The sequence below is a fragment of the Schistocerca americana genome, chromosome 1, assembly GCF_021461395.2.
Source record: "Schistocerca americana isolate TAMUIC-IGC-003095 chromosome 1, iqSchAmer2.1, whole genome shotgun sequence".
Lineage (NCBI taxonomy): Eukaryota > Metazoa > Arthropoda > Insecta > Orthoptera > Acrididae > Schistocerca > Schistocerca americana.
The window spans coordinates 348250358-348265808 of NC_060119.1; the positions used below are offsets into that span (position 1 = coordinate 348250358).

Below are 15451 nucleotides of genomic sequence, written 5' to 3' on the forward strand. Positions count from 1 at the left end.
TTTACATACAAATGAGTAATGTGAATATAAAATGACTCATTCTGTATCATATCAATTATTCATTCAAATGGTGCATGGAACAGGAAAATAACTAGCCACTGAATGTGTCATCTTGGATGTAAAGGTCATGAAATGTCAGTAAATTCCAGCATAGATCTAGAGACTTTGCAGCACCATTTGCTGACAGCTGTGAGTCAGATATTTAGGAATGTAAGGCACCGACAGTGCTTAATATTGTGTAATAATTTGATTATGTGGTTTGTGAACAATCTCAGTTTGCAACTTCTGAAGTTTTTGTACCTAGTTTTCAATTTTGAGACCTACTCTTTGTGCCATTATATGTTTTGGAACCTTGTGAATTGAAAATAGTGTGTAGGGTGAATGCCCAAGGGTTTTGTGACTTTGCCACTATGGCAACAATACTGGAAAAATTACTACTTAGTTTGATATCTAAATTGCTATTTTTTAAGTACCGTGAGTGACTTTTATTTTGCTGCCTATTAAACATTTTTGCTTTATGTTAGTAGCAGCAATAATACCAATCATATTTCTTACAAATTCTACACTATTGTTGTGACATTCTCATGCTGCTGACTTTGTCCTCATTTCATTATACTGTTAGATAACTAGTGCTGTTGTGGCTTTGAGATTTGGTAAGCTTCTTGAAGACAAGAAGCAATACTGCAAAAAAGACAAGGTTTAGCACTTCTACTACTGTGACATGTCTCGGGAACAAAATGTTAGTAAAATTACTTGATCTGAATCATACAATTTTTACCATCAGTGGTACATATGACAACTGTTGTTAATCAATTGAAACTCTTACTAGGTGCCTCTACTACATGCCGATTCAAGTATGCTGAAAAACTGTCATCTGCACAGAAGGATTAGTTAGGTCAGAGTGCTTGCTTTTGTAAATGATGTCCCAATGTTTGGCATTTTTGTAGTTGTGGATGTGACAGAAGAATATGCTAACATCACACTTAAAAAAGAAAAACATTTTAGATAATGAGAAATTGTGTTATAGGTATGACCCCAAAACCAGTCAGTAATCAAGCCAGTGGAAAACTGCTTCATCATCAAGACTAAATAAACCAAAACAAGTGAGAACCAAGATAAAAACAATGTATATTTCTTTTACGTAAAGAACATAGGCTACCATGACTTTCTCTCACAAACATCATAGTCAACCTGTCTTCAAATGCTAAATTCCTTGTGTAAGGAGAAAGTTGTCTGCATTGTGTTAATCAAAGAATAGGTTCTCCCACCACGACAGTGCTCCCAGCCGCATAGTGCTGAGTGTTGGATAGTTTTTTTTTTTCCCCAATTACAAGATAACAGTGCTTCCTGCAACTGTTTACCTTACTGGATCTGTCCACTTGTGGCTATTCCTATTCTTAAGAATGAAACAGACATAAAGTGGAAGTGGCTTCAGGACTTAGAAGAAGTGAAATAGATTTTTTTTTTTTAAATACGCGAAAGATGTTTACAGAAACTAACAAACGATGGTCAGTTGACACATTCAGAACTGTATTTGGTAGGTGGCATTTAGCAGTTGAACCCATCACAAAATTCCTTCTGCCTGGAGGAATTCAATTCTTACATTTATATTTTTATATTTTACATTCTCATTACACCTGATAAAATTTCTGCTAGATCATGTGTGATATGTGTTTGTACCACAGGCATCTACTTTATGCACAGTGCAGAATAAGTTAATTATTTCACTGAATGATATGGAAAGGAAGTGTGTCTCCATAACATATGACCATTTTGAGATACACATTATACAACTATGTCTGTCAATACTTTATTTTTCAGCAATTCATTGTCCACCATTTAACACATATGTTTGTTTTATTTACAGACAATGTTTGCCTGTCCCAATGTTCAGTCGAAATGATTTTTCATTGTGGTCTGTGCTGAAGAACTGCATTGGAAAAGAACTAAGCAAGATAACAATGCCAGTGATTTTTAACGAGCCTCTCAGCTTTTTGCAGCGGATGGTTGAGTATATGGAATATGCTCACCTCCTACAACGGGCATCTGAGGCAACTGATCCAGTTTCTCGTATGCAGGTAAGAGTCGCCAAAAAACCATGTAATACATAAAACACACACACACACACACACACACACACACACACACACACACACACACACTCATGAGATGTTCCCATATTCTTAGATCAAAAAAATATATTTTACATTGGATTACTTAAAAAAAGTATTTTTTTCAGCAGGTGTTATGTGTACTCAGTACCTTGAACAGAGATCTATGCATCTCCATGTCCTCCTTGACATCTTGTGGATCATCTCAGGATTTATCCTCAACACTTTTGCACAATTCTTCATTATTCTTGTTTCAACATTGATCCACAAAGGACTTGATTAGTCCCTGTAATGAATTAGCTGGCTTGCTAATGTACAGGCCTCATGATGTCCATTTCAATAGAGCTGAAGATGTTGTTGAATCATACCCATTTCTGTGATCTCAAAATTGTTCATTAAGGAATTTACCTGCTTGTATAGCAAAGTTTGCCATAAATTAGTCTACATCTATGTATTTACTCTGCAATCCACACTTATGTGCTTGGCAGTTGGTTCATTGAACAAGTTTCAGACCATTTCTCTGTCCTTCCACTCTCAAACAGTATGTAGGACAAACAAGCACCTAAATCTTTTCATGTGAGCTTTGATTTCACTTATTTTGTTATGAGGTCATTTCTCGCCATTTAGGTGTAAATCAAATAAATATGTTCACACACAGAGAAGAAAGATTGTGGCTGAAATTTCATATAAAGGTCTGGTCACAATGAGAAACACTTTTGTTTTAATGATTACCACTCCAACTCACATATCTTATCCATGACACTCTGTCCCCTATATTGCAATAATATAAAACGAACTGCCAGTCTATGAACTTCTTTGATGGCTTCCATCAATCATATTTGGTAACGATCCCATACCTCGCAGTAACACTCCAGGAGAGGACAGAAAAGCATAGTGTAGGCAGTCTCTGCTGTAACCAAACATGATTCGTGGTTCCCTTGTCTTGTAGCTATGTTTTGCAGCATGTCCAAATGAAAATTTCCATTCACCTACCATTAAATAAAACGAAGGTCTGAATAGGTACTGTTGTGACAGCCCAGCCTGTATCATAATGTGAGGTGCATTGTTTTCCAGTTCTTGCACCTATCGGTAATTTTTATTAGGTGAGTATACCACAGTGCTCCTGAGTGAACCACAGTATATCATACATTCATCAGAAAATAGTACTTTTGAATGAGATATTACATTTGGATATTGATTGAATGACAACAGCACACATCCCCTCTTGTATTTTCTTAGTTCCATTATGTGACCTGTCTTGTACACTGCTTTAAACAAATGTCCATTTCTTGCAGCCAGGCAGTGTGTTACGAGGGAGCCTTACCAAAGCAGAGACACTAATAAGACCAGTACTTAGTTCTCCAATTGTGCAAAATCAAGAGGCATAGAGGGACTTCTTGGACACTTTGTTTGTACTGAAATAACAAGTTTTTTGGAGGAATGGATTTCAAATCCTCATGATTTCATCAAGATTTATTTTTTTCTGTCATTTCCCTAAATGAGCAGATGAAGTTGGGCATTTTCTGTGCTCTGCAGGATGCATAGTTAAGGTGACAGGATTCGGATTTTGTTTCTTCAAGGGGTGTGGCTTGTTTTGGCAATAGCTCTATGTTAGTAGCTTGCAGAGCTGATCCCTAGCTGACTAGATCTCTGGGAAATGGAATAGATTTGGCTAAGTTTGTTTTATAAGATGACAAAAAGTAACATAGTTTCTAGAATGAGATTTTCACTCTGTCCCGAGTTCGAGTCTCGGTCCAGCACACAGTTTTAATCTGCCAGGAAGTTTCAGTAACATAGTTTCTGCTGAAAATCAAGTAAACAGAAGATTATTGTTTAATACTCTACTGATGGTATCATTAACCTGGTAATTTTATTTATGTAACTATGTCCTTCCCTGCATTTAAGCATCATTATGAGTCTTTTGGCTCCAGTGAATTGAAAATTGTAGGCAATTGAATAGGCGTCCAAGAAGCATCTATTTCCTTGTTCAGACATCTGATCATGAGTTTTATGACTGTAATGAGGTGGCAGTAGGGTTCATATCAACATGTAGTAGCGGAGACTCATCAGCATTGCCTCTTAGGTCCAAGAGGCACAGATGATTGTTATTAAAACAATTTTATGAACATAGGTGTGAAGGGGGATTGCTTTTTATACCCCAATAAAATGCTTTCTTTGCTAATTTTGGAATAATTACTTGTGCAGCGTGTTTCTGGACCACATCAATGAAGACAATCAGTGCTCTTTACCAGTCATGTAGAAGAAAGGAACATTTTATCACCAGGTCTTAATTTCTTTCTGGAATTAAGATCTATCTTTTATGCAAGTAGACTTCTGTTGGCCAGGAATGCCATTTTGCCTATGTTAATTTGATTTTCGTGTTCTATTTGCTTTGTCCATCATGTGTCATTTTGCTTTCAAGGTAGCAAAGTACATTCACTCTGTCTACCTTGTTGTCCCCAATTCTGTTTTTAAGTTTATTACTAATCTCATTTCTGGTTCTCCTCATTGCTTTTTTCTTTCTTCAGTTTACTCTCCGTCCATGGTGGTGCTCATTAGAGTGTTCATTACATTCAGTAGTTCCTGCAATTCTTCATCACCTTCACTGAGAATAGCAATGTCATCACCAAATCTTATTCTTGATACCTATGCATTCTGAATTTTAATTTCATTTCTGAACCATTCTTTTATTTCCCACGTCATATAACATATCCTTCATTTTTTCGTTCTTCTGTATATTAATCTCTTCAGCAGCATGGATGCAGAGATGTTGAGCTGATTGTGTGATAGTTCTTGCACCTATCTGTTCTTGCTACCTGAAGGAATTTATGGATGGTATTTTTCCATCCTTAAACTTTTGGTACTTTTCCAAAAGTCTGATGGTATGTCTCCAGACACAAGTACTTTGCAAGCCAACTTGAATAGTTGTTTATTTGCCACTTTACCCAATGATTTTAGAAATTATGAGGAAATGTTATTTATGACTTCCACTTTATTTGATCACAAGTCTTCCAAATTATTGTTAAACTCTAACTCTAATACTGGATCACCATCTTCATATTATCAGACAGTTCTTTGCCCTCATAGAGGCCTTCACTTATCATTAGTAATGTGCAATTTCACAGTTGACTTGGAGTTCATGACTATGTCTTTCTCCACTCAACTTGAATTTCCTAATCCATTGCATGGAGTACTGTTTCATTTTATGCAACACTTTGTACCTTTTGTTCTGTCTTCTCATTTCCTTTATATATCCCTCCCTCATGCTGAAGAAACCAGTTCAGAGTTCTCAGAATTAGAGTTTTCAATTATATAAAATATTTGTGCCTGTCTACTTTGCTACAGTTGTGCTCATTTCCATGGCTGGTAAATAAATACTTCTTTTCTCTGTTATATGCAGTTCTGTACAAATTGATCTTGGACCCACTGTTGTTACTTACAAGCTGATTAGACAACAGATTGTTACCTGGTGTCTCAAAACTGACAGTAATATGAATGAGGAGCTTCCTTATGCTATGTAATGAATGGAATGGGGTCAACTGTTTGAAATATATTAACTTGTGTTTAGACTATCTGCAGATGAGAGGTGCAGTGCAACAGTTACGTTGTTTGTCAAGTGTATAATGGGGTGCAAGACTGTTAAGATGGAATGGCAAAATGTGATTGGTTGCATTCCTGTGTATTGTGGTGTGACAATGTGGAAATATTAATTTTGTTGTTCTTACTTTTTATCCTTGATCATGAGTCCTTTGATTCTTCTTGGAGCCCTGCTCCATTGGTACTTGTGTTGTTGTTAAGGAAAGGTAAACCATATTTTTAAACTTCTATCAAATATACAAGAAGTCCAGTTTTAATTAATAACTTACGTATCAACTTATCAAATACACATCACCAAACAAATTATAACAAGGTCTTCCATCAGTGCTCAAGGACAGTCACAGAATGAGTCTTAAAAGAACATCTCATATTTTTGCAGTACTTAATCACTATTGTTCATGGATGTATATACATTTTCTTATGAATTCTGTTCATCATCAGAGCAGACCAGTGATCTCTGGAACTTCTGTTTCAGTGTTCAAGCAGGTATTTCCTCTTGCACAGCTGCTGTGATCATTGTCCCATGGTGAAGGCATTTGACTTGCCACGTGGAAATAAAAAATAACAACCCACACAATATCTGCACTTTTACATATGACATCTTGTATTATAATTTTCATTCATGTGTGTCATACGGTGGTAAGGAGATGTAGGAATATATATCACTCCTCTGGAGTGGTATGTAGCATCGTGTGTGAAAAAGAGTCAGATTTTTCAGGTGTGTCACAAAGGACTGTGCTACAATTTTTACTAGTAATGGTAGATTACCCTTACATGCTTGGAATTAATTTCAACATTGCAGATGAAAGATAACCACATTGGACTAAGTGTCCTTTGATTCTTTTGCAGCCACATGACTGAGTGACATCTTCTCAGTTTTCAAGTCACATTATTTCAAAGAAAATACTTGAGATTTCAACAGGACTTGAGATTTCAACCGCCGTCTTAGTCATCAAAATGAGGAGAAAATGAAACTCCTGACTGCCAAGGCTGGCGCAGTGTTTTGCTTATATAGGTGGGACAGCAGTGCCTGGAACCTCTCTGAAAGGTGTCAAACTGTGCTTCTATGCCTGTAGAAACTGAACACTATGCCTGCTCTGGCAGTCAGTAAGTTTTTTTAAACTCCTATTGACAATGGCAGAGACAGCTGTTACAATGAGTGGAGGACTGTGTGCTAAAGTTAATGCAAGCTGGTGGTTACTGTGTTGGGTTATTTCCAGTTAAATGAAAATGGCTCTATTGGTTGAAATAACATAGAAATTGATCCAGAATGGCTATATTAAACTACTGGATAAACAGATTATACTGTTTGTCTCTCATCTTTACAAAGTTGGTAATATTATCAGCTTTCTTTTCCAAGAAACTAGTGTTCACACATCAGACTAAAACTGATGATGTTGCTTGGTATGATAAATATTTAGGGGCAAACACACATCTGGAATAGCTCACAATGACCCCAAATTTGAACCAACACTGAAAACCCTGTGGGACTTTATGGTACAATACTCCGTATGCCAGGTTTGACATCCCCATATTGTGGCCAAGTTGTACAAGTGTTAATGGAAAGAATGGTTGGAGATGGGTTTTACTACATCCAGAAACTTTTCCAGTCCATGTGACAGTGAATCACAATTGTTATGAAGGATGGCAAGATGATGGATGCTGGTAAGACAATGTTAACCAATTGTTTTTCTCACAAGCTAATATGTGAACTATCTTTTATTTAATATACAGCAAGTGGATGTAGTCCTATTACTAACTTCTTAATTAAAGCTGATGCAAAAATTAGAAATGACATATAATTTTTGCTATGTCTTGAGTAACAAGATGGTAGCATTTTGTAAATGTTCGAAAATGTGCATTGGAACCATGCTGCCTGCTGTCCATGAACAAACATTCAGCATACTCAACCTGAGGGTCACCATAGAGGACGGATGAGGACTTGGGGGACAGCAGCTGTGAGTGAGATACTCCATCTCCATCAGGTCATGATACCTTCCTACTCAATTATTTTTTGTGGATGACTGGTTGTACAGGGCAAGGGCACAGTTACATGGTGAGTAGTGCACAGGTTGTGGGAACATTGGTGGGTGCCACCTCGTGCTTGGAGCTGTGTGTGATTGGTTCCTTTGCCTGCATGAATGTTGCCATTAGGATTTGAATGTGATGCCCTTTGCTCTGTCTGACAAAGCTGTAACTGGTTAGTGTGCTGCATCACCTGCTGCTGACTCTCTGCCACAATATAAAGTTGTTGGCACTTATTTTCCACCACTATGTCTTGCAGCCAGCCTGATGTCCACCCGAAAAAGTGTGCCTAGACAGTGGAATCTTTCTGATACCATGGCATGGCCCTTGTGTGAGGGACTGTGACTTTGAGTCCAATAGTTCAGAGAGACCACAAGGCATATGGCCATGCAGCACCTCAGCCAGACTATGCACATTGATTGGAGTTTCTCAGTAAAATGCCAAAAGACGAGATAGATTTTACTCTCTAGGGACCTCCGAGGTTGTCCTATTCAGTTCCATTCAGTTGTGATTTATATGTCCTCACCAACTGCTTGACCTACACATTAGATGCCAAATGGTCAGATTTGAATACCAAAGCAGAATGCTTAAGATTCCTCTGACACAAAGTAGTGTACCATTGACTGAGATCAGGTTGTGTATGTTAATCTCCACTGTTACAATGGCTCCATCCAAACATCTGTCCATATCATGCTCACTAACTGACAACTGTACCTGGAGTTTTATAGCTGCCATCCATTCCACACTAGAAAGTATCTCCCTTAGAGTTTGGCCAACCCTGTATGGCAGACCTCCAGTGGTGAACAAGCCCCTGCCAACTATGCTGAACGACAGACAGGCATTACCCCCCAAACATAGCCTTCAATTAGATTTGCCATGTTGTATCCACACTTGATAGTCCTCTGATCATCCCCAGAAACCAGATGCAAAGAAGCATCCCCCTGCCCACCCAAATCATCACCCAGTATTATGCCAGACTGGAGCAACTTAATATATTCTTCAGAAATGAGGAACATCCGAGTCATAAATCCCCCCCCACCTCAAATCCTCCCAAAGTGGTTTTTCTGCCACCCACATAATCTGCCCAAAATTTTAATGCATCCTGATCACACCTACTCCTAAACATATATGTTCACTAGGGGGAGGAGTGACACTTGCTCCCGGCTCCTCCCAATCTAGAGTACAGATTTTTTGTTCATTACAGATCTCTCAAACATGTCTAGATGCAATTTCCTGTGATTCCAGTAAACCTACTGTATTAATGTAGGTCTTGTGACATGATACATCTCTCACAAATTTTTGCAGGCAGCCATGCTCCCAATCCCATGCCCACACGGGTCATATCCCAGTGGAAGGCACAGGTGCATAACGTGTCATCCTATCAGGGGCAATGCCTACTTTGAAAGCAGTCATGTTACATATGTGTTTTTCTGTAACAGAGATAGTGGTAATTCATACTCATTACTCTGATATATATATATATTTTTCCAACTTGCTTATCATTAATTTTGATACTGTGCTGTTTGTGAAAACTGCAGCACCCAGAGGAAATGGCCCGAGTCACTGCAAAATCAGGGAATGTGTACAACAGTGTAACAATAAAAAGTGATTAATATTGCGGGGAGATGACATGCATGAAGGCACAGCAACATCTCTTTTGTGCGACTGGACAGGCCAGTTTTAAGCCACACTCAGTTGGTATAGAGCCATCAAAAAAAAGTGGAAGCATGCAAGCAAGTGCCAGTATGCCTCGCTGAGCGTTCAATATCAGTATATGAGTGAGTTTGAACTGGACTGAATGATTGGCCTCTGGGAAATGGTCTTGTCATTCTGTGACAATGAGGCTTGTTCAGGGTATGCTGCTACAACAGTGGTACATATATGGAACCAGCGGATAGAAGGGGGTCATCCACAATAATAAGCAGTTACTGGGCCACACAATGTGACAACAATGTGGAGTGACTGCCATCTTGTCCACATAGCCATAAGCAACAGAACAGCTTCGTGCCCACTGGTGGCTTGACATTAGAGTTCTGCAACATGCATGGACAAATCTGCATTGATGGTTTGATGCAGTCTGATGATGGCTGGACTGGTGGAACGTATGCCATTGTGTCAGCTTCAAGATAAGGTGATCCAGGACACATGAACAGCATCACTGGCATGCTGAGTGGCAAAATGGTGTGCCTTCAAACGAGTCATCCTTCAACTTGCCCTAACTGATGGCCATGTGCATGTTAGATTTTTCTGTGCTGAATGCAGCTGAGCAAGCTGCACTGTTGAGTGGCATGAAGTAAAAATACCAAATATACTGGCTTGGTGTGCCATTCACTATAAAATGTGATCTCATCTTGTAAGTATTAAGGGCAACTAGAAGAGTAGCCACTAGTTCAGGGAGGTTTTAGAGTCTAAGGTACTGACTGCTGGGCCTCCTGCAGGCTGCTCTAAATGCTCTATTTCGGAGTAACAGTGTTTGCCCACATCTACATCTACATCCATACTCCGCAAGCCACCTGACGGTGTGTGGCAGAGGGTACCCTGAGTACCTCTATCGGTTCTCCCTTCTATTCCAGCCTCGTATTGTTTGTGGAAAGAAGGACTGTCGGTATGCTTCTGTGTGGGCTCTAATCTCTCTGATTTTATCCTCATGGTCTCTTCGGGAGATATACGTAGGAGGGAGCAATATACTGCTTGACTCTTCGGTGAAGGTATGTTCTTGAAACTTTAACAAAAGCCCGTACCGAGCTACTGAGCGTCTCTCCTGCAGAGTCTTCCACTGGAGTTTATCTATCATCTCCGTAACGCTTTCGCGATTACTAAATGATCCTGTAACGAAGCGTGCTGCTCTCCATTGGATCTTCTCTATCTCTTCTATCAACCCTATCTGGTACGGATCCCACACTGCTGAGCAGTATTCAAGCAGTGGGCGAACAAGCGTACTGTAACCTACTTCCTTTGTTTTCGCGTTGCATTTCCTTAGGATTCTTCCAATAAATCGCAGTCTGGCATCTGCTTTACTGACAACCAACTTTAAATGATCATTCCATTTTAAATCACTCCTAATGCATACTCCCAGATAATTTATGGAATTAACTGCTTCCAGTTGCTGAACTGCTATTTTGTAGCTAAATGATAGGGGATCTATCTTTCTATGTATTCGCAGCACATTACACTTGTTTACATTGAGATTCAATTGCCATTCCCTGCACCATGCGTCAATTCGCTGCAGATCCTCCTGCATTTCAGTACAATTTTCCATTGTTACAACCTCTCGATACACCACAGCATCATCTGCAAAAAGCCTCAGTGAACTTCCGATATCATCCACCAGGTCATTTATGTTTATTGTGAATAGCAACGGTCCTATGGCACTCCCCTGCGGCACACTTGAAATCACTCTTACTTCGGAAGACTTCTTTCCATTGAGAATGATATGCTGCATTCTGTTATCTAGGAACTCCTCAATCCAATCACACAATTGGTCTAATAGTCCATATGCTCTTACTTTTACTTTGTTCATTAAACGACTGTGGGGAACTGTCAAGAAACACGGCATCTACCTGTGAACCCGTGTCTATGGCCCTCTGAGTCTCGTGAACGAATAGCGTGAGCTGGGTTTCACTGTCTTTTTTGAAACCCGTGCTGATTCCTACAGAGTAGATTTCAAATCTCCAGAAAAGTCATTATACTCGAACATAATGAGGAATATGCAAGTCTTCTCAAAGAAAGACGGGTATTGCTATAACCGTGGCCTGCTCATTTGCCAGACAAGTCCCTCATCAAATATGTCTTGGATATCTTCAGTAAGCAGTTTCTTTGTTCTGATCCTCCTGCAACTCCTGTCAGTGCTTTGTGGATGTGCCTACAAACTGTGTGGCAGCACCTCTGGGCATTATTTAACTCCAAGCAATGATGTCTGCAGATTCTGATTGCAGCAGGTGGCAGCTTCACACAATACTGAATTTTTATGCTCTAAGTCCATGTACAGTTCTGTAATTCTAATCATTTGTGTATTGCCAAGTCTCTAAAATGTGAAATAAATTTTATTTTAATCATGTCTTCTCCTTGTGCTGCACTTTTCACAAATATTTTGTGTGTATCCATTTCTGAACCCAGATTGTTCCTTTGCCAAAATAAAATGTAATATTTTTCTTTGCAGTTGCTGATAATTTTATTAAATATCTTGTTCTTTATATAGTGGATCCTGATAGGGCTATAGTTTTAATGTCTTACTCTTCACTTGCCGGGAAAAAGTACCTCACTCTTTAAATGCCGGATTATTTCTCACAAGACAATGAATGCATGCTTCAAGTTGCTGAGAATGAAAATTTGATTAATTTTCTATTCATAATTTATTACTAATTTTTCAGTATGTGGCAGCGTTTGCTGTAAGTGCACTTGCGTCTAATTGGGAACGTCTGGGCAAACCATTCAATCCACTGCTTGGTGAAACATACGAGTTGGAGAGAGATGGATACAGGTATTTTAGTAAAAGTCAATCCTTCTGTCACAAATACAAGCAGAATATTTATTTTAAATCAGTTGCTGATCAGTCATTACTTCTGTTATAGAGTCATTACTTCTGTCATTACTTCTGTTATAGAGTGATCTGTGAGCAAGTTAGCCACCATCCTCCAGTCTCTGCCTTTCATGCAGATTCTAAGGATTTCATTTTTCATGGGTCCATACATCCTAAACTAAAATTCTGGGGAAAAAGTGTTGAAATCCAGCCGAAAGGTGTTGTTACTGTAGAATTGCCTAGGTGAGTATATCTTTGATAGTAATCATATTACTATCTTAGCTCTCAGACTTTGTTGCATTATTAAAGTCTATCTCACAGGTACATACAACACCAGTGTAACAATAAACTCCAACAAAATTTCATCTTCTCTGGAAACAAAAGTTTTTAGTCATATGACTTAAAAATAACTTCAGATGGCATACACATATATATATATTTAAAAAATAAAACAATAAAAAAAATATGTCATAGTCTACTGTTACTCTCTGTTAAAGGAAGTTTTAGCATGGTCCTAATTGACTACTTTGCCCAATTCCATAGCATACTACTGTACAGAATTATATTCTGGGGTAATACACCACCAAGTTCACTCATTTTCCTAACCCAGAAAAGAACTGTAAGAGCAATGCCACATACTAGATATACATATTCTTTTGTATCCCGCCTGGATAGGCGCTGCGTGGGTCTGCTCCTGTGAACTGTTTCTGTAATATAAGCTGAGAGTGAAGGAAGCGAGTAGGAGCAGGAGAGGTGAAGCACTTTGGTGCTGCATGTAACTTTAACACTTTTAATAGAGTCGAAAACACAAGTAAATATCAAATGCATACATAACTTTGGCTAGGATGAGCACATAGGTGTGAAGCCATAGTCCATGTCTAGTCCTATGAAGTTAGGATGACTGTTCAGTATAACCTCAAAACTAACAAATACTCGTTGCTGTCCAAACTTTATCTAAACGTAACTAATACAAAGTCTCAATAGCAAGCAATATTTCCAGGCCATCTGCTCTTGACGAAAAATGGGTAAAATCCATATGGCACTCCCTGAGCTCCACAGCATTGGCCAGAGGGCACTGTGGTCAGCGTAGTTAGTCTTCTCTCGTAGTGCCAACTTACGAGAGTGTGCCCCTATGTTGTGGCATCGTAACTATCAACGCCACACCCTTCTCCCCTGAAATGGCGCACCGACGTGGAGTAGGGCTTCTGACAGTGGGGAGAGGGACCCAGGGGTGGCGCAATTTGACGGGATGGACAGCTGAACTGCCAGGATGTGCTGCCCACCCGTGTCCCTGAATTGCTCGCAAGGGGCAAGGAAAATGCCCCTTGCAAAACCTGATCGGGAGACGCACCGCCACTGGATATGCTCAGATGAAGTGGCAGAGCAACAGCCTCCATGGGCGATTACAGCAGCGGTGTGACGTCAGCCTCAGTGGCCATCGACTCCGGCACTGCAGAGGAACACAACGGTGATGGCAGACGGAGGTCGGGCCGTGGCAGCGATGAGAGGTGCCCGCCCAGTGCAGCAGACTGGACCAGCAGTGCAGGCAGGGGCACCCGTGCCGTAGGCGCATGCGGCGGAGGCACCGTCGGTGGAGTCACGGGCTGTGGCGGCGGAAGTTGCGAAGCATCCAGTTCTGCCGGAAAAGAACCAGCAGCAGAAAACAGAGGACAGCACAAACGGATCTGGTGCCAGTGTCGCTTGACAGTGCCAGAGAGACCAGAAATTACAAACAAGGTGTGGCCAAGCTGGCGAAGAATGTGCCCCTGCTCCCAGCGCTGCCTGCCAGAGAAAACACGATAGAAAACCAAATCGTGCTGCACCAAGCCAGAATGAGGCAAACCAGTGGGAGCGCGCAGCAGCGTGTGCAACAGCTGCAATAGCGACCGATGTGCACGGTCATGTAGCAGTTCCACTGGGGAACGGGCGCCACGTGACTGGGAATGATATGAAGCAAGGAAAGTCCATTGTGCTTGCTTGCAAGAGTGCGTGGCATGCAACTTGTTCATCTGTGACTTAAATATATGCACAAAGTGTTCAGCCTTGCCGTTTGACTGGGGGTGGAATGGGGCTGAGGTCAGATGGCGAATGCCATTAGGAGCGCAGAACACTTCAAACTCGGAGGGCACAAACTGGGGGCCATTGTCAGAGACAATGACTTCAGGAAGGCTCTCAATGCAAAAAATAGATGTCAAAGTCCAAAGAGTACGGGTAGATGTGGTAGAAGACATAGGTACAACAAAAAGAAAGTTGCTGTAAGCATCTATGACTATCAACCAGCGGGTGTCCCAGAAAGGACCCAAAAAATCATACAAACATGTTGCCAAGGTGCAGTAGGAGTTGGCCACGTAAAGAAGCGCTGGCGGGGAGCAGATTGGTGCTCCACGAAAGAGCGGCAATTAGCAAGCAAATTCTCAATTTGGTTATCAATATCGACCCAAGTGCAGTGGCGACGCGCTAATTGCTTCGTCCTCACTATACCCCAATGACCAGCATACAGTAAGCGGAGGATATCTGACTGCAAAGAACAAGGTACAACCACATGAGACTGATAATTGTCAGTTCATAACAAAATAACACTGTGGTGTACAGAGAAGTTGTGACGTTGCGCAAAGTAATGTTGAACAAGGGGATCACTAATCTGCGTAGCAGATGGCGGCCATTGAGTAGGAATGTATTGCAAAACAATCTGCAAAGAATCATCAGCAACTGTCACGGAACCAATGCAAAAAAAATCCACCGGAAAACGATCAGTGAAATCCTTGTCTTGCAAATCAATGAACGTGCATGACAATTCGGAAGAATCAAACACTTTATCAGGACCGATAGGTAGATGAGACAAATCATCAGCATTGCCATACTGGGCCATAGGCCAAAACAAAATTAGTTAGACAAAAACAAAGACCAACATTGCAACTTTTGTGCACTACAGGCTGGAACTGGCTTGGACAGGTGAAACAATGACGTCAAAGGCTTATGGTTGGTGACCAAATAGAACTTGCAACAGTACAAAAAATCATGAAACTTGGTCACTCCATATATAATAGCTAAAGACTCTTTCTCAATTTGAGAATAGTTTTGCTGGGCAGAATTGAACAATTTAGACGCAAAAGCGGTTGGGTGATCAACAGAATTAATGCGGTGTGAGAGAACCACTCCGATCTCGTGAGAAGCTGCAGCGACAGCCGAAACAACTTAT

General features: G+C 40.4%; 1 protein-coding gene across 1 annotated transcript in view; it reads left to right on the forward strand.

The window, feature by feature from the left end:
• Window positions 1-15451, forward strand: part of LOC124599517 (oxysterol-binding protein-related protein 2) — a 218254-nt gene that overhangs the window by 115432 nt on the left and 87371 nt on the right. The window contains exons 3-5 of the mRNA XM_047136084.1: window positions 1868-2078; window positions 12104-12213; window positions 12337-12495. Coding sequence (XP_046992040.1) covers window positions 1868-2078; window positions 12104-12213; window positions 12337-12495 — 480 coding nt within the window. The remainder of the gene's footprint in view (window positions 1-1867; window positions 2079-12103; window positions 12214-12336; window positions 12496-15451) is intronic.